Below are 19,446 nucleotides of genomic sequence, written 5' to 3'. Positions count from 1 at the left end.
TCAGAAGGTTCTGAAGTCTGCCGAGCTATTCTGAAACTGATCCAAGCGCTGCAACAAGACCCCTTGTCAATTACTGTGGGAAATCTGATTCTGGGACAAACTGTGAGGTGGACTATCAAAGTTCCTCCTAATGTCGCTTCCAGTTTCATTGTTGCCCAATGGAGCCAGTTAGGAATACAAGGACCAAATTCAGCCCCGGTGTAAGTGGATGGATCTCCCACTGACACCATTGTCCAGAGGTCAGTGGCCTGGCATCTCAGCAAACTTTAATCCAGATGAAGACACTTGGATCTGCAGGCAGTTAGCACCTTTGAAAATCAAGCCACAAATAGACCTAATTTAATAAACACCTACTACAAGTGAGAAAGGTGGTGGGCAAAACTTCGCTTCTGATTCTCCTGTAGTGATTACCTGGAAAAATAAGCTATGGGGTGTTAAGAGCTAACATGAGTGGGGAAGGCATACTAGTCATACTACCTGAAAGTCTTTAACTTTTGTTTCATTTTGTCAACTCAACACCTAACTCAAACACCTGAAATACTTTGGGGAGGGGGGGAAGAGAGGTCTTTGTTAAAGATTCAAACACCCCTCCACTCTTTAATTAAGGGGTAAGAAAGCTTCCCTCCAGTACACATTTGATCCTTCCAGTGAGTTTTCCAGAAAAAACAGGAAAGACCAGACTTGATCTTCTTCCTGTAAAGAACAGGCATAACTTTACCTCCTGCCACCCCACCTCCCCCAAGCTTGCAGGTTTTATACATAAAAAGAAGCCAAAAAAGGACAGAAACACAAGTGTTTCTTTTGCGGGCCAACTTTAAGGATCATGGTTTGTCATACCAATATGTTCTTGAGTTTCTATTGTATTCTTCAGATTCCTGTATGGATCTTGGAGGCTTCAAGCCACAGTAGGTTAAGTTAATGGAGTGCCTTGTATGATTCGCAATGCGTCACTTTACATATTGTATCTTTTATATGAATTACTTTGTGGGTCCATGGACAATTAATTAAAAATGAAAAAAAAAAGTCAAAAACCCACAATATTCAGATCACTTGATTTTCCCCCCATTAGAGAGTCTCATTAGTAACATGCCAGGAATCCAAGGGCAGTATTAATTATTATTATTTGTACTGCATTAGTGCCTGCAGCCCCATACTGGACTAGCCCTCCCTTGTGCAAACTGCTGTATAAACTGAACAAAAAGAGTTTACAATTTAAACTGAATGAAACACAAAGACTGAAACCAGTTAACACAGAGCAGTGATTTTCAACCTATGGTCTGCGGACCCCTGACCATCCACAGACTATGTCTAAGATTTCCAAAGGGGTCCGCACCTCCATTTGAAATTTTTTAGGGGTCCGCAAATGAAAAAACCAGTGACATAGAGGAACGGTCCTCAGAGACGACAGCTTCCCAGGTGGCATGCTCCAGCTAGATTCTGTGGCGCTCCACAGGCGTACAGGGCCACAAGCTGGGCGGGGGCCTTTCACATCTGCACTGGGGTCAGATCAAACCTGAAATGAGCTGGCCTGTGTTGTCGGAGAAGCTCAGGGCTGGAGTACTGGGTGGTGCGACATCTCAGTCCTGAGCTGCATTAGCAGAGCAGTCGGTCTGGAACAACAGATGGGTGCAGCAGGTCAGGACTGCAGCCGCGGGTGTGTGTGGGGGGGCAGGGGAGATGCCTGAGTAAAGACTTCAGGACTGAGTCTAAGAATAGTAACATTTTCATGATTCCTCCGTCCCCACCAACTCCAAGTGAAGGGAAAACAGGTTTAGGAGGAACGTGAACATCCCCCTGCAGTATCGCAAGCCTACACTGTGTTAATGTCACAAAACTAGGAAGCGAAACTCACGAGAAACCCAAAATAAAACTGACCTCCCTCATTTCACTGTCTGAACTAATCCAAGCAGAAAAAGTTAAACATAATACATTGCATAAAGCAAATAATTTTATAAAAATCCCTGACAGTGCTAAAAATCTTGTGTGCAACAAACGGTGAAGAATACTTCATGCATATGGCTATAATGTGGACAGCGTCTCACTGAGGATGAAAGAGAAGCTTTATTCCTGAATGTTCATGCTTGAAATGTAATTCTCCTAGATCAAATTTGATTCCTCACATTAATGTAACACAGTGGGCCAGATACCAACCTGTGATCTGCAAGGTTGGTGCCTCTCTAGCAGTGCAAAGCAGTCTGGAAGCTGGTTCAACACGATGGCTGCAAATTCCTGTGGGGTAGGTGGAAGTGTCTAGCCAGAGCAGTTCTAAGCCATACTCCGCCCCCAGCGCAGGGAGCACATCATGGCCATGACTAGAGCACTGAGCCATTCTGGTTATCCCCAGAGGGAGGAACAGACTCTGAGGGGTTGCTACCAGTCAGAGCATCCTAGAGTAGAGGATGCATAAAGCTGATTTACAGCCACCTTCCCAGCCCCTCTAGTTGTGTCAAGCACAGCTGAAGATTTGGCCCTCAATACAAATTCTATCTGTTTAAATTAAAGTACAAATAGATTAATTTGCATATATCTCAGATTGTGCTATCATTTAGCATTCGGAACCTGTCACTGTGCCAACTTCAGCCCTGAAATAGGCGGGTGCACAATTCCAGGAAATTTACAATGGAGTGACAGAGTACAGAACAGGTCTCATTGACTTTTCTCAGCTCGAATTTGAAATTGACTGTACAGTTCATTTCTCTCTTGTCTACACTTTTTAATTCCTCTGTCCCTCTGCTATTATTTAGCTGGTAACTTGGTTAAGCAAATGGGATGTAGTTAAAAAAAGCAGTTGCTTTTACTGTATTTTTTTGCTGCTGTATTAGCTTCTGATTTGGGAGCTGTTCATTCGACTGTATCTGCTTTTCTAGAGTCTCAAAAGTCCCACAGGAATGCATCTAGCCACTTCCTCTCCCCAACTTGTTATCACCATGGATCAGCTGATGCTCAGAAGAAACAGTGTGGCCTCTCTCCCTGGCTAAGCTTTCAAATTGGAATAAAGGCGTTATCTTGAAGAGCAGCCAAAAATAGAGAGCATCGCTTGGTGCACTTCCCACCCCATGCCTTCTGTAGAAAGCCATGTAAATGGGAAAGTGCTTGCAGCCACAATACGGAGGCATTTACTTTCCACCTGCCTTCCTTCTTCCCCTCACTCATTCACAGCTTGCAAAATATTGGTAGTGAAATCCTGACTCCACTGAAATCAGTGGCAAGACTCTCTGGCTACGTCTACATAGCAAGTAGCAGCCCGCAACAGCGAGTCTCAGAGTCCGGGTCTACAGACTTGGGCTCGTGCTATGGCACTAAAAGTAGCGATGTACATGGTCAGGCACGGGCTCAGATGCCAAGGGAGGGGGTAGACTTCAGAGCCTGAACTCCAGTCTGAGCCGCAACATCTACACAGCTGTTTTTAGCCCAATAGCATTAGATGAGGCTCTGAGACTTGCTACCATGAGCCACCACTTGCTGTGTGGACATACCCTGAGTGTTGCAATGTTAAGCAACTGCTTGTGGCCCTGTGCTTTTAGAAGTTCCATGCAGACTTATAATCCATGGAGTGGAGTGGCAACTCACCTCTCAATCTTTTGACAGTAGGACCAGAGAAGGAGGCGCATGCCTCTACATGCCCCTTTACAGCAAGGTAGGGCCCTGAAAATTATATATAGCCAGTCCCGGCTTCCAGCACAGTGCCACTCTGCTGCTGTTTGGCAAAACAAGAGCAGTGTAAGTAAACTCATATATACTCACTACACAGCATTCACTTCCATTATCAAGGTGGTACTTGTTTCTGTGTATTCACATCTCTCTAACAAGGGTAAATAAGGGGATGCTGGAAAGCACTTTGTTGCAGTAACTGAAAATCCTTTAAAACAGATTTCTGAGTGTCAGACCAGCTCCTGCTAAAGGGAGGGGCACAAAGTCAGTTAGGAGAGCTAGAAAGGGCCTCTGGGGTCCGTAAATCTCAATGTTACCAATTCTCACAATTTCATGTCAAGTCTTGTGGTATTTTCCTTAAGTCCACAGCTCTTGGGGTCACATGAATACATCAAAATCTCAGCCTGTTTTAAAAGGAAATAAATTTCTAGTCCTCATTGTTGTGGAGAAAAGTTAGAAAACATGAATCTTACTGGCTCAAAGATCAGAACACAAATAAAAAGTGCCCCAAATATATTATTTTTTGCAATCTCATGATTATTAAGTCATCTCATGATGTTTTTGAGTCTGACTCATGATTTCTGAATACTTGGGGTCAGCAATACTGCAATCATTGCAGGAACGTCTCCTCTAAGCTATTTTTGATTCTTAGCAGCAATGATGCCTTAACCACCTCCTCTGGGAGTCAGTTCCACTTTCCAATGGTTTCTCTTCCTATTAACTTAGAAACTTTTCCGTGTTCTTTTGCTTAATGTATGGACCATCCTGTACAAGTTTCCAAGACCCTAATGTGTAAATAAATTAAGTATATATTAAATACAGAGTCTGGTATTTATAATCACATGTATAATATGTTGGAATGTGTGCATCAAGTGTGTGCTATATATTTTCTACCTAGACAGATACAAAGGTACAGCAATATTCTTGAACAGGATCCTGCTTTCCAACAACTCCAAAGGATACATTTTATGTTAAGGGAACATTTACACTTAAAATGCTGCAGCTGAGCTGCTATAGCACTTCTGTGTAGACACTACCTATGCCAAAAGAAGCCATCCTGTCAGTGTACGTAATCCACCTCCTTGAGCAGTGGTAGGTAGGTCGACAGAAGAATTTTCCCTAGTGCTTACACAGGGACTTAGGTGGGCTTAAATGGATTGCTCAGGGGGTGTGGATTTTTCACACCCCTGACCAACACAGTTCAACCGACTTAATTTTCTAGTGTACACGAAGCCTAAGATTTACTTACTTGACAAGGAGTTGGGGAGTATTAGTATTTTAATGTCTGTATCCTGCTCTGAAAGATAAGGCTACAGATAAGTAAGTGCTAAGTATTATTATATAGCACAGGGGAGATGGTTAAGGAGAAGAGCTCCTGTAAGGCTAAAAGGTAGGTGTGTGTGCTTTGGAGCAGAGCACAGGTGGGTTGTTACGCATAGTTCAGCAGCAGGATACACTACTTCAGCTAGCCATTCTTTCTTTACTGCTCCTCACATCATATTCCCTTGAATCAATTCATTCTTTGCACCATTATTTTCCTTGGTCAAGTGACAAAGCAAGACTCCCCTCCCCCCCCGAATATAAAGCAGTGCCCATACATGGCTCCTGCTGGGGTACAAGTGCCAGAGAATCCTATGAACTCCAGCTTGCTTTTGAGCACTGTACGTAACAGTCTGAAAGCAGCAGAAGCTGTGCCAACATTTTGATTTGCAAATGCACCCACATAAGTTACCCAAACAAGATCAAATTTTGAGTTTCTATTTGCGCCACCAGTACAAAGGAAAGGTAGATGGGCCAGATTCTGATCTTGGGCACAGTAGTGTAAATCCAGCATAACTCTACTGAAGTCAAAGGGAGTTATGCTGAATTTATACCCAAGTAAATGGCATCAGAATCTGGGGCCCAGAAATGTTTAGATTCTAGTCTTATTTTCTTATTCTGTGCCTATCACCAGGATAGCTGAGTGCCTTCAAGATTAAAGAATAATCAATGAAAATAACCTCTAGTATCCAAGAACTGAAATGATAAACTTGCTTCAAAATGTGAACATGATAACCACAGCTCTGACCTGGAATTTTCTCACTGATCTGTTGGGGATAGAATGAATATCGTACAATAGATGAATATGCTATAGCATCTGTTTGATCCCAGTACTGTGGCCTGGTGCAGCTTCATAAAAGTTGCCCCAAAATGTGTGGCTAGGCACAGAATGGGAGGAACCGTTCCTCTACTGTACCTAGGGTACTGTCTGTCCAGCCGTCCATCCCTAAATACAAAGCCAAACACCCTGAATTAGGAAGAGCCCTTCCTACATATTGACACAAAGAGGATGCTCTTTAGCCTGGGCAGGACCCTATGGCAATCATGCTTATTAGACACACAAATTACAAATGCATATGCAAGGTCACCAAGGCAAACCAGCCCCTACTAAGCTGCTTAATCACACATACGTACTTGAACAACATCCATCAACAGGCCAGCAGCCGCCATGCCCAAACCAGCCAAGAGGAATGGGACAAAGATCTGGGAGGCAATGGAGAAGGACGTCTCTGGGAGAAATCCATTAGCCGACCTGGTCAGCTTGCAGGTGAAATCTCTCAGTTTCTTCCCATGGAAGCACAGCTCCAGATCCAGTACTGGGATCAAACATGCGTGACCACCATGGTCAAATGCTGTTAACCCATACTCAACAAGCAGAGCACAAAAAAAAAGCCAGGAAATCACACACACCACACTCCCAGCTGCTTGCTCCACAATTTGAAGACACTTCTCCCCAACCTAGCAGTGAAGCCACAGTCCTTTGTTTCCTCTTCTCCTCCTCCCTTCCAGAGAGCCACAGCAAGCTTATCTTCCAAAATTAGCTTGACTTGGTTGAGCTCAGACTGTGAGGAGCCTCATGGAAGCTCTTTCTCCATGTTACCTCCAGAAGAATTTAAAAGAGAAGAAAGAAAGATTGCTGAGATGTTTGTAGATAAATACTGATGATCCCACCCCTGCTCCAGCTTCCCCCAGCTCAGCGAAAACCAGAAAGACCTGCTTCTCAGGCTATGGCATAAAAGTCCCTGTGCAAAGAGTGACGGGCCACGCAGGAATCCCTTAGTGTTCTCAGAGGCACAGGTGTCCTTTCTCCTGAGGTTACATTTCTTCACAGAACATGACTTGCCTTTGATACAATGGTTTAATATATAAGCTGGTGCTGAAGCAGTTCCACCATATGGGGCATTGAACTTTTCTCACCGTTCCAAGGCCAAGGGGTGGGGCAATTAATATCCAGGTTTTCATTTGGCTTCCCTCAAGGTCTCCGAGAGCAGGAGTCCACACCGGTTACAACCACGGCTATGACCCAGCTCCCATCAGGAAAGGCAGCAAAGCTGTAATGGCTGTAAGAACGTTTGCCCTGCCTGACCCCCGTTTTGCTCCCCCTTCTCCAGTCTTGTCTATGGTGTACGAGCTCAGGAAGGAATAATCAGCTTATGTCTCCTGTATCTCTGAATGATTGACTTAAAAAAATTCCACAGAACCAACCAATGAACTTCAAAGACGAATACCCTTATCTGCTGTCATCACGTCAACTTTCAGCTAGCTCGCAAAGACCAAGATAAAAGTCACAGCAGGAGCTTATTTAAGGTAGCTCTATAATCTCACTAGACCAGGGGTCTCAAACGCGCAGCCCGCGGGGCTATTTCCTGCGGCCCGACAGCTCCCTGCGGTCCCCCTGCGATTACCAAGAGCGGCTCCAGCCCGCTGCGCACCGGAGGCAGGGCAGGCTCCCTGCCTGCCTGCCCACCCTGCCCCTGCACTGCTCCGGGAAGCAGCCAGGACCTGGGGGAGGCTGGGGGGCCAAGGGGTCTGTGTGTTGCCTTGGCTGCTCCTCCAGGTACCTCCCCCGAAGCTCCCATTGGCCTGGTTCCCCGTTCCCGGCCAATGGGAGCTGTGGGGGGCAGTGCCTGGAGGCGTGGCCAGGGCAACACACAGACCCCTGTGCCTCCCCTCCCCCAGGTTCCAGCCGCTTCCCGGAGCAGCGCGGGGCCAGGGCGGGCAGGGAGCCTGCCCTGCCTCCAGTGTGCGCCGGCCTGTAGCCCGCCTCCCGAACCCTTCCTGCAGACGAACCCCCGGCTGCACCCCGCACTGCTCCTGCACCCCAACCCCCTGCCCTGAGCCCCCGCAGCACCCCACACCCCCTGCCCTGAGCCCCCTGCAGCACCCCACACCCCTTCTGCCCCCAACCCCCTGCCCTGAGCCCCCTGCTGCACCCCAAACCCCTTCTGCACCCCAACCCCCTGCCCTGAGCCCCCTGCCGCACTCCGAACCCCTCCTGGGAATGGGGGCAGGGATGGAATGCAAAGAGGTGGGGCCTCATGGAAGGGGTGGAGTTGGGGCGGGGCCAGGGCAGCAGGGGGCGGGGTGCCAGTGATGAGGCCCTCGGGCCAATGTACTAATTCTCATGTGACCCTTGTGGTCATTTGAGTTTGAGATCCCTGCACTAGAGCTTGGGGGGAAAAAAGGGAAAAGTTTCCAATAGCAACTATATGTCTTTCACTTCCTGTCCGAAAGCTTAGTGCAGCATTGCTGCATGCTGCTGAATAGCTCTTGCGTTTCACCCCAGAGGTGGCTTCACCTCAGTGCTTCCTGCTTAATGATACTTGGACAAAGTCACTGGCATACGCCCATTGACTTCAGTGTGGTTGCGGCCATTTATGCGAGTAAATTTGTATCATTCTTTGTAGAGATGGGCCTAAATTGTAAAGCTCAAATCCAGAACCAAATTTATCCAAACTTGGGGGTGGGGGTGTTAATGGAAGGTGTTTTTTCATGGTTCCTCTGTGACAGGATGGATTAATTTAAAATCAGCAAACAGGAAACCTTGGTTTAAATCATCAATCTTAATCATGTTTTGAATTTGTACTTTTTAGTTATTTTCCTGAAGAAAAGTTGATTCTCACTGGTTGATACCTATTAATCCATGTTGATTTGCAACTAAATATAGCCTTTACTCTAAATTTGGTGCTTCTTTCTACTAACCAGGAGTGTACACTATAGCTATATATACATTATATCATAGCTTAACATACAATTATTCAGATTCTTCATTTTTATATTTTATATTATTTTAGAAAATGGTAAATGATTAATTTCTTATTCACTATCTGGTGATTAACTTTTTTTTACTTGTGATTTGTGTCAAGCCCCATTTGGATGGAAATGCAAATTCAATTAAAATACACAAAAACTGCATTTTACTTGTTTTTATTAAATAAATGTGCTGGAAATGCAAGAAAAAAAAGGATGCAAAACATGTTTTGATAAACTTTTTGGTACTTAAAACTAACCTGTTTATTAAACAAAGCAAGTATTACCTGTAGTTAGTGAATTGAACCGATTATTTCTGATCACTGTGTCCTTCAAGGTTTTAGAACTAGTAGATCTCATCCTCTCACACCTGATTTCTATTCGTAAATTGGAAGAGAAAATAACTAGCTTTCCTGCTTTTTCAACTCCCAGTTGGCATCTTAATTTTGAATGAACTAGTCACTGAACTGAACTAGTTGAATAAACTGAAATGAAGGAAATATTTTCTCTGCAGTCAAAAGCTGGTTTAACACATAACATCTATGCTCCCAGGAGCTTAGCTAGTGGCTGCCACCAATTCAGTGGTTTGACTTTCTTTCAAAGATGGCAGCAACTATTGAATGTAATTTTTTGTATTTAATTTAAATGGATTTTAATAGATTATAAATTTAAATTTAAAAATTAATTTTAATTTTTTTTAAAATAAAGTTGTATTTAATTTAAATAATCTGGTTTCAATTGAAAAAGTGTTTTTTTTTCATCTTCACTTTATATCCAGCCTTCTCTGTAATAATTTGGATGGCATGTTAGGTTCTTGGAGTCAAAAGGTTATATATAAGTTATTTGTAATAAAAGGGGGTTTGGACGGCCTGAGGAATTGGAAATTGGATAGGGAGCCTTTTACTGATCAGTTGCTGGTTTAAATCCAACCAGTTAGTAGTGATAGAAATTGCTGGCCAAACATGATGGCCAGTGCAAAGAGTTTGCTTGTCTCAGTCCAGTTCCTAGCATTCAAAATCAACATTGAAAAACCCTCATTACTATATTTGGCACTAGCTGGCCTTTCAACGGGCATTCTCAACAAGGAGATTTAAGGACACATGGACCATGGACTCTGAACTAGCATTTGTCCCCAGAGCTAAACACACTGGCTGGGAGAATGGATACCTTCCCCAGCCTTAAATTCACACAAACACAAACGCAATTATCAAGTCGAAAGGGTCTGGCTGCACAAGGATCTCCAAGTAAGTGTTAGAGGCCACAAAACAAGAACCCTGGCTCCAGATTCCTGACTCAATCCTTTGCTGCTCCCAGAGACAATGCACCCAGAGCAATGCAGGGAGGCAGTATCCTCAAAGCCCGTGGGATGTGGCACTCCATCAACAGCAGCACATGGTGGCTGTCAGGAAGCAAAGAAGGGAGGTTGTTTCAATCCTCCCTGCTGGAGGATAGCTCAAAGGGACGGGAACAGGGGAGACTAAACAGAGAAGCTCTCTCCAATGCCTACAAAATGGATTTTATGACCCAGTCGCCTTCTTTCCACCAAGAACTTCAAGGTAATAGGATGAAGCTCTGGTTCCATGCAGAAGTCCGAGGTCAAGTGAGTAACAAATGCAGGGCTGGTTCTAGGCAGCAACCTCAGGATTTCAGGGGTTTGTATGCATGTATGCAGCTAAACAATATACACAGTCCTAAAAAGTCACTGTACGTTGTGAATTGCTCATTCTTAGGCAAAAGCATTAGTATAAGTAGAGTATCAGATTGTTTGAAAGACCCAGTGCCATAAAGGGACATAATAGCTAGTATGTCGTATATTAAAGCTTTGGCAAGCTGGGGTGAATGAGGTTATCACTCTCCCTCACGCTCCATTCTAAGTAATAACAATAAAAACATTCAACTGGCAAACAGACAGGCAGAAAACATAGTTAACTTAAGCGGCCCATGTTTGCACACTGGCTTTTTTTATTGTACACTTAAGGAACCTCTGATTGAGAGTCATATATCCGGAGCCTCACCCCTTCCAGCACAAACCATCCCACAAGGTAATATTTTGCTTAAACTAAGTTCTTTGGGGCAGGAAACCACTTCTGGTTATATGCCTAGACAACACCTAGCACAGTGGGGCTCTTATCCCTGACTGGGGCCTCTAATGAATAACTTTCAAAAAGAAAATCAGAAGCGCTAAGAGGAGCAGAGGAAAAGACACAAAATGCCAAAGAACAAGATTTTAAACACATTTTGTTTGGATGGGACTTATCATTGCTGCAGAATGTGGTAGCACAAACGCTCCCCAACAGTGTGGCTGGCCACCTTCCTGCCCCCCATGTTCAAATCACTGGAGAGCAGGCCTGTTAAGCACCAGTGGGGTCTAGGAATAAGAACAGTACTGATACTGCTAGTTCACTGCCAGTGTGGGGCAAATTATTTCAATATCATTTTTTAATTTATTTATCTCCCTCCCTCTATTTGAGCAGCGACAAAAAGGAGAGGAGGGAGCATTTACGTCAAGGTGGGCTGGGAGCAGGCAGACCATGAGTGAATAGGGGAGGAGGCCAGAAAGGAGCACCAGGGAAATGCTGAGTTGCTATTCATTCAGCAGAAGCCGCAGAAACAGGTGGCTTAGGATAGGTTAGGCTGGTGAGGAGGCAGACAAGGGAGGAAGAGTCCAAGCAGCAATGAATCTGTCCGTGGCGGGGATGGAAAGAGCCATACATTCACTTGGGCTGTGCACGTTCATCAGGACTCCCAAGAGCTAGCAGCTGGAGTGCTTGTCTTTCCACAAGTGAGCTTGCACGGGGCTGATTTCTTCCCTGATTGTTTAGGAACTCGGCATGAGAGGGAAGGGTACTATGTATTCTTATTCACATATAATTGTTTGTAACTTCTGTCAGATACGGGGATTCATTTCACTTTCTGTTCTAAACTACAGAGTGACATTGCTGTGCAACTGTTTAACAACTGGCACGCGCTTCCCCAGAAGTGACTGCCTTTCAGGAAACACTTCACCTGCCACTGTATATATGATTTGTAAAGTGATTGTGTGAATATTAGATAAAAGGTAATTTATCTTAAACATCAGTTACTAATAAAAAAGGAAAAATCAAAACAGAGATTAAAAATTAACAACCAAATTAAAAACCCTTTGTATGTTAAAACTCCATTAAGGGGGAGACAAAATGAGGATCAGGAAGGACATTCTAAATTAAGAGGCCCTCTGCTGAGCTACATACACATAGTGTCTTCTGTTCTAGGAGGGATCTTACAAGAGTGGATAATGTGTGCTGCAGTATCTGGTATCAATTTGTGAATTAAGGACACTGTGCCAGTCTTAAGAGGCAATGTCCTTTGCTTCTGTAGGTCCTAATTGATCTCCTTACACCACAAGAGTAATCAAGGGGCTGAAGGAAAATAACTCCAACTCTGTGAAAGTTGTCAATACCAGCACGGGGCTTTCAGTGTCACCATATCAGATAATGAAGGGGCACGCTGACCTGATAGCTTGCTAGTCAAATACACAGGGAGGAAAAATAGGAATGCAAAGGCGAAAAAGCATTACCCATTAATAATAATACATTGTGACCTCTTGATTGTACTGCAGACATGAACTGTAACTCTAAATGTAAATTGCCTAAAATTAGTTCTTAGTCTAATCAGAACTTAGACTTTAAGTAGAGCCTATGACAGAAAACGTGTTACATAGGCTGGAAAGTGACAAGTCGTTCATTAGAAGGCCTTAGAAACAAACATGGAGAGCAACTGGGTGCTCAGCAGGTTGCATCTGGCACTAAGAAGAGCACTAGGGAGCTCTGGGGCTTGGAAGCACTATAGTGATGCTTTCAGTCTCCATGGGAGGAGCAGGACAAGGCATTTGACAGGCCTTGCCCAGCGATAGCCAGAACGCTCTGCAGAAGTAGCTGTGTAATGCTGTATTGAATTTGGGGGTGGGGAAGGAAATGAACATCCAAAATGAACGCAGACCTTCTTCTCTCCCATATCCATCCAACCTGCTGTGACCCTGTCATTTGTGCATATCCAGGAAGAGAGAAAAGGCAGGAGCTCTGAAACCTGGTAACAGGACACCACACACAGAAGAGCTTTTTATCCTTACCTGAACATAGTCCAAAACCATCCCAGCCAAGACCATGCCAAGCCCTGCTAACAGGTACGGCAGGAGCACCTGCAGACCAATTGCAGTGGCTGATTCGTCCTGCAGCTTTGCCATGGGCCCTTTCCCCTCAGCTGGCTGCTTCTGCTGTGAGACCAAAGGGACATCCTCTGCTTCCTGGCTGCCAAGTCTGCTGTCTTTGTGTTTACCCTTGCTCTTTGCTTGGTGCCTGAATCTCTCTCCATTTTTTGTCCTGCCCTCCTTCCTCCGCTGCCGAGCTTCCTCCTCTTTCATCTTGACCCTCTCAAATCAATGGCTTTCTAAAGATGCAAGACAAGAAAAAGGCCAAAGTGAGAGATGATAAAAGGGAGAATCCCATGAGGTGTTTTTTTTTTGTTGAGGGAGAGAAGAGAGAGAGAGAGGTGCCCTTTGTATTCATCCACACGGTTACCTCCATCCCATCAGCTTTAGGGCAAAATGCCACCTACTCCTCCAAGTAGTAGCACAGATTACTAGTTGATCCAAGTATTGGTCCTTTTAGACTTTCATTTAGCCTCTCATTCCAAGCGACTGGTTTCCCTCTCCGTAATCCCATCTCCCTGCACTGGCATGGGGTCATGCCACACCTCCAGCCATGCATTCCAGCACTCACTCAGTAAAAGGCCAGGCACTCACCAAGGAGACTGCAGTCCAGTCCTGTGGCCATGGATGTGCCTGCTTCCCACACTCTGTGAGTTTCCCAGTGATTATGAGAGGGGGGACTCAGAAGCAGACTCAGCAATTTGTAGTTTCAGGACCTTACCTGGGGAAGGAAACTGACATATTCTATCCAGTAGGGGGCAGCAGTGCCAGAGCTAGGCCATTGGGAGCCCTAAGCAGGAGTATTTTGGGGTCCCCCCCTCACAACATAAACTAATAATTAATATGGGGGCCCGTGACCTGCTCAGGGCCCTAAGCAGACTAAACAATTGCTTATACCTAGCACCAGCTCTGAGAAGCAATGCAGTACAAATGTATATTACAGCAAGTAGTCACTCATTAGCTGATATTTATTTGACCATGTGTCAGATCTCCATTATACCCTTTGTTCACATCTATCCTAACACACACAAATATGGGGACCTCAAGATCATATCTGTCTGCAAAACATCTACCATGCCTAACCATGGTGCCATATTAGTGGTAGATAATAGTGCAATGTGACATTTATTTGATGGCTCTGTGAAATAGACTGGTCTCAGCCCGGTCCTTGGTCATGTGCACATGTCAAATTTGGCACTAACTGGGCCCCATGTTGGCAGGCTCATTATAAACGCTACGGAGAACTGATTCCCAATCCTAAAGGTCTGACCCAGTACCTGGTCACTGGCTGCCTGATGTTTCATGATTTGCAGTTCAGAGAGCTGTGGATTGAATGCATGGGATGCAGGCCTCAGAGAGATGCAGCCTAACCCTTAATTCCTCTAGTTCAGGTAGCACTCAACTCTCCTCTCAGTTTGGCAAACATCTGGAGAGTCACAGAGTTTTAGGCCAGAAGCCTTGGAAGAGCAGACCATCTAGTCCAGTGGTGCCCAAACTTTTCCTCTCGTGCTCCCCCTTACCAGTAATGGAATGTGTCTGTGCTTCCGTCCCCCCTACCCCTCCGCCCCCAGGCCAGGGGTGGAGCCATGGCCAGGAGCTGGAGGCTGAGCTGTGTCCAGGGGCCGTGGCTGGGAGTGGGGCTGGAGGCTGCAGCCAGGAGCGGAGCTGTGGCTGGGAGCAGGGACCAGGAGAGGGGGCTGGAGCTAAGCCCGGGAGTGGGGGCCAGAGCAGACCTGGGGCCAGAGTGGGACTGGGTAGCACTCCCCTCCCCATCCCGCATAGGAGCGGGCCCAGCCTCCACCACACCCCCCAGATGTTCCTCCCCCCAGCTTGGGGACCACTCTAGTCTGATCCCCTGTGTATTGCAGGCCACCAACACCACCCAGCACCCACGCTGAACCCATCAAATCAGATTAGACCAAAGCAGTGGTTCTTAACCTGTGGCCCAGTCAGCACACCGCTGCGGCCCATTTGACATCCTCAGGGCCATCTAGGTAGTATTGGATGCGGCCCACAGTGGTAAATGGGTTGAGAACCGCTGGACCAAAGCATGACAGCCCACAGAAAACAGCGCAGGAGGAGCTGAGGGGTAGGAAATACAGCTGTGGGAAACAGCTGGCGCCAGGCTGCAGGAGCAGTTTGTGGGGGGGGGGGCGTCCTGAGAGCCATTGAACCAAGCTGTAAACCCTGCATACGATGGAAACCACTTCAAGCCGGGGGGGGGGGGGATGGCAGCCCCCTCACCTCTACTTCCAGTACCCTGGAGCAAGCGGCTGGGGGAGGGCACCCCACCCCGCCCCGCAGGCTACAGGGGTCTGTGAGACCCGCAGTCTCCGGCACTCACCCCGCTCCTTGTCCTCGCCCAGCAGGGCAGGCCTCGCTATATCTCCCCCCCTCCCCGCGCGAAGAGGGGGGGGGCACGGCGCATCTGGACAATATGCAAATGAAGCAGGCGAGGGCGCCACATCTGGAGCCGAGCCCCGAGCCGCGGCGGGAGCTGGAGCCCGGGCTCTGCCGCCGCCCGAGGGGCGCTTTACAGCCAGAAGCGCCGCACCGGGGCGGCGGGGGGAGCGGAAAAGCAAGCGGCAGCGGCTGCGGCAGGCCCTGCCCCTCTCCTGCCGTGGGGCGGGCGGTGAGCGGCGGCAGGCCCGGTGCCCGCGCTGCTGCCGCAGGCCTAGCCCGGCGTGCACGCTGCAATGGTGGCCTCTGCTCTGCCACAAGTGGTGCAAGCTGCGACGGTGCCGCTGGTCCGCCTGCAGCCCTCGGTGCAGCCCCTGGCACTGGCAGCATCTGCAGTCCAGTGCAAGCCCCCCGAACTTCTGCAGCGGCTACTGCTACCCTGCAGTGCCGATCCGTCCCAACCCCCCCTCCCCTGGCTGCAGTGCAGCTCCCACCTGGGCCTCAGCCCAGGCGCTGCCTGCAGTGCTCTGCCTCTGGCCCTGCCCCCGCAAAGATGGGTGCGTCAAGATAGGTGCTCCAAAACCATGCCTGGACACCTGACAACAAGAGAGTTAGGCAGAGTTATGCAGCGCCCTCGGCCTCAACTTCCACTAGCATCAATAGGACCTTCATAGATAGATTATCAGAGTTGGAAGGGACCTCAGGAGGTCATCTAGTCCAACCCCCTGCTCAAAGTAGGGTCAATCTCCCATTTTTGTCCCAGATTCCTAAATGGCCCCCTCAAGGATTGAGCTCACAACCTTGGGTTTAGTGGGCCAACGCTCAAACCACTGAGCTATCCCTCCCCCTGCAGGTGCCCAGCACTTCAAAGTCAGGGTGCGTTCATTTAGTTGACAGAGGGCTTCCCTCAGTGTCGTTAATCCACCTCGGGGAGAGGCAGTGGCTATGTCAACGCTCCCACTGACAGAGCGCTGTCTGCACCAGGGATTAGGTCGATGTAGGTCCTGTTTGTATAGGGACAGTCCTGGGGTTTTGGGACTTTTTCTAATATTGGCGCCTATTACCCCCTACCCCCCTTCCGTTTTTTCACAGTTGCGGTCTGGTCACTCTGGTCACTCTATATCTACGTTGCTCAGGAGTGTAGATTTTTCACACTCCTGAGTAACATAGTTATATTGATACAATTCTGTAGTGTAGATCTGGCCTAAATGTGGAGTTTGGTGCCTATCTTTAGGTATCTACGTTTGAAAAATTTGCCTTAAATGTTTGCCTTACTTGTAACTCAAAATCATAGACTGAGTCCATCGTCAGAACTATGATTAAAACTCAGGAGTTCTCTTTTCCACAATCTTATGCTCACAGCAGGAGATTTACTTCTGATATATTAGCATTATTAGGTGCATCACAAGAAGAGAGGGACTTTATCTTTCTTTGAAGCATTCTGTCTTTGCGACTGTTGGAGAAAGAACAGCAAACTAAATGGTCTATTTTTCTGCTCTGGTATAGCAGCTGTTATTCATTGTTTGTTAATCACTAACAGTGTGCTAGGCCCTGTACAAAACACAGAGGAGGAGATATGATTCTTGCTTCAAGGAGTTTCCAGTTGAAGACCCTCATCCTGCAAGTTGGTTGCTAGATCCCTGAACCCTTCGGTGCCTCACTGAAATTAATGGAGGTCTATGCAGATACAGAGGGTCCACTCAGAGACTGACTTGCAGGGTTAGGGTTTACATAGACAAAACAATTCAGGCACAGGGTACACTGACTGATCTGTAGTAGCTCTGCAGCTTGAAGCACAGTTAGTATTTGTATTGGTTACGATAGCTGTGCAACAGCTCTTTGACTGGTTAACAGTGTGTTCCCAGAAGAAGTGAGTTTTAAGAAGGATCTGAAGGAAAAGGGGGTTTTCCCTGTATATCAGGGGCTGAAAAGGGTTATAAATCTTATGTCCTTCTGGCTGTGAACCTGCCCCCAAAATGCTTGCTGCCGGCCTTTTTAATGAGAGAGAAAGACACAAACAGGAAAAAAAAATGTTAAATGTCAAAGGACCTACATGCATACAACCTGAGGTGAGTAAGGGATGCAGAATGAGTTTCAAAGGAAACAGAGGGATAAGACAAAAATGCAGAAACATGTAAGGGTTAAAAGACTCATCACAAAATCTCAGCTCCCCATAAGCCATCCACAAAACATGGGAAAACTCAGCAAAATAATGACAATAATTAACAAAAAAGCAAGACACAATGTTTACCTAGTTACTTTTTAATATAAGTGCTAGTATCTTCACACACACACAACAGTCATTTAGGAACTGGACCCAGGCCTGTCTTTCCTTGCCAGTAACACTTCTCAAGAGACTACCCATGTGCTCTGTCGATTCCTGAAGCTCAGCTGTAAGTTGATAAGCATAATAAGAACTACAAGACTCAGTTCTCTACTTGTCGCATGAGGATAATAGCACTTCCCTACCTCACAGGGGTGCTGTGAGGATAAATATAACCTTTTGTGAGCTGCTCAGATACTACGGTAATGCGGATCATATATGTATCTAAGATAGATAATAAAAGTAGATAGTAGAAAATCTCCATTAAACATAGACTTTGGCCAAGTACAATCAAAAAGGGAATGTGGCAGTTGCTGAAGTTTCTTTCATCCAAAAACATTTCTTCAGTCTGTAACTTCAAAGGGAATTTTTTTTTCTTAGGACAGTAAAACAGTTGGATATCAAGAAAAACTTCCCGACAGTGAGATCTATCACATTGTGAAAGTCTTCTCAAAGGAAGTAATCAAAGCCACCTTTGCATTTAAAACTAGACTGGACAAAGCACTGGAAAATATACTGAAGGCAGCAATTGTGTAGCTTAGGCCTTTGGTGGAGAACTAGATGGGATCTAACAGAACTTTTCTCTCGCACAATTCCATGATTCTATAATAGATGCTGTTAAAAGCTAAAACTTTCAGCACTGGCCTGAGTGAATGAGGCTGCAGTTGTGAAGGGGAGAAAGAAATTTCCTCATTTTTTAAAGTGTTTACATACCACATGTTTAAAGCTTCCTGGGTGAAATCCTGGCTTTACTGACTTCAGTGAGAGCAGGTTTTCTCCCCTTGATATTTGTTTCAACCTCCTCTAGAGTCAATGTGTTTTTACTACTGCTGGCATATAAACACGCAAATCCCATTAAGCATTTTTAATCATTGCACTCATGCAAACTGATTGAATCATGCATCTTAAATTTTCAAAATAATTCAGGATTTAGAATCATTACCTCATGCCAGAACTGTGTTGTATCTGAACGAAGTCGGTCCTGGAGGTTAGGTTGTTATGCTAAAGGTTTCATAAGGACAGAATGGTGTCTTCTGGCCTGCGAGCCCATGGTTTAAGCAGGGTAGACTTGAGTGCTGTGAGCCTTTGCAAGTGACAGTAACAAAACCCTGCAGCTGCTTGTGTGCTGGGACCATGCATTACTTCTGAACGTCATTTCTAAATTGATCAGGCTTAAATTTCAGCTCACTGAGCATTATTGTGTGTCTTATCTTCTTCGCAAATGATGCCTCCCTTACAGTGGTCAGAAGAGTTTTTTTTCCCCCCAGGGGAAGGCTGGGGGATGAGGTGTCAGTTAAAAATAGTGGCCTTGACAAGACATTTTAAGACTCATAGCTCTTATTATGCTATCAATTTACAGCTGAACCTGAAGAATCTACAGAGCAAGTGGGAAGTCTCTTGAGAAGTTTCACTATGAGGAAAGTCAGAATTGGTTTCAGCACATAAATTAAAATAAATAATACAGTGTTCTACGGTACTGGTGCAAATCATGACAGCTTCCAGAAATGCTACAACAGTATTATGTCAATACTATAGGAGACTAGTGCTCTTTTGTTCAAGGGAGTTGTGTGTGGTAGTTTAGATTCTGGGCATAAGGATAAGAAATATATTGTTTGATGGCAGGCAGAGGACTTTATAAGTGACAAAGTCAGACATCTGTGTGATGGTGTTGACTGCAGCTGACGACAAGGATATGCAGAGCTGGATATCAGGAGCCAATGGTATCAACGAGTTTCATGTATATATTGAAAAGGGGAGTGGGCAACATAGATTCCTGCGGAATTCTATAATGTGGGTCTTGGGGAAGAGAAGCATT

At 46.0% G+C, this 19,446-nt stretch overlaps 1 protein-coding gene across 6 annotated transcripts in view; it reads right to left on the bottom strand.

Moving 5' to 3' along the window:
- Window positions 1-15,724, bottom strand: part of SLC41A3 (solute carrier family 41 member 3) — a 33,412-nt gene extending 17,688 nt beyond the window's left edge. Inside the window, exons 1-3 of one of the 6 annotated variants that reach the window (XM_038410669.2) lie at window positions 15,252-15,532; window positions 13,502-13,628; window positions 12,830-13,146 (exon numbers count right to left, since the gene is read on the bottom strand). In XM_038410669.2, coding sequence (XP_038266597.1) covers window positions 12,830-13,120 — 291 coding nt within the window. In that variant the 5' untranslated portion in view covers window positions 13,121-13,146; window positions 13,502-13,628; window positions 15,252-15,532. Of the gene's footprint in view, window positions 1-6,105; window positions 6,314-6,888; window positions 7,076-12,829; window positions 13,147-13,501; window positions 13,629-14,184; window positions 14,316-14,427; window positions 14,447-15,251 lie in introns of those variants that run through there. The other 5 variants (XM_038410670.2, XM_043519685.1, XM_043519683.1 and 2 more) reach the window with 5 other exon arrangements.
- Between the last annotated feature and the right edge of the window lie 3,722 nt (window positions 15,725-19,446).

Source organism: Dermochelys coriacea, chromosome 7 (assembly GCF_009764565.3).
Source record: "Dermochelys coriacea isolate rDerCor1 chromosome 7, rDerCor1.pri.v4, whole genome shotgun sequence".
In the NCBI taxonomy this organism is placed as follows: domain Eukaryota; kingdom Metazoa; phylum Chordata; order Testudines; family Dermochelyidae; genus Dermochelys; species Dermochelys coriacea.
This window is presented reverse-complemented; position numbering and strand designations above follow the sequence as displayed.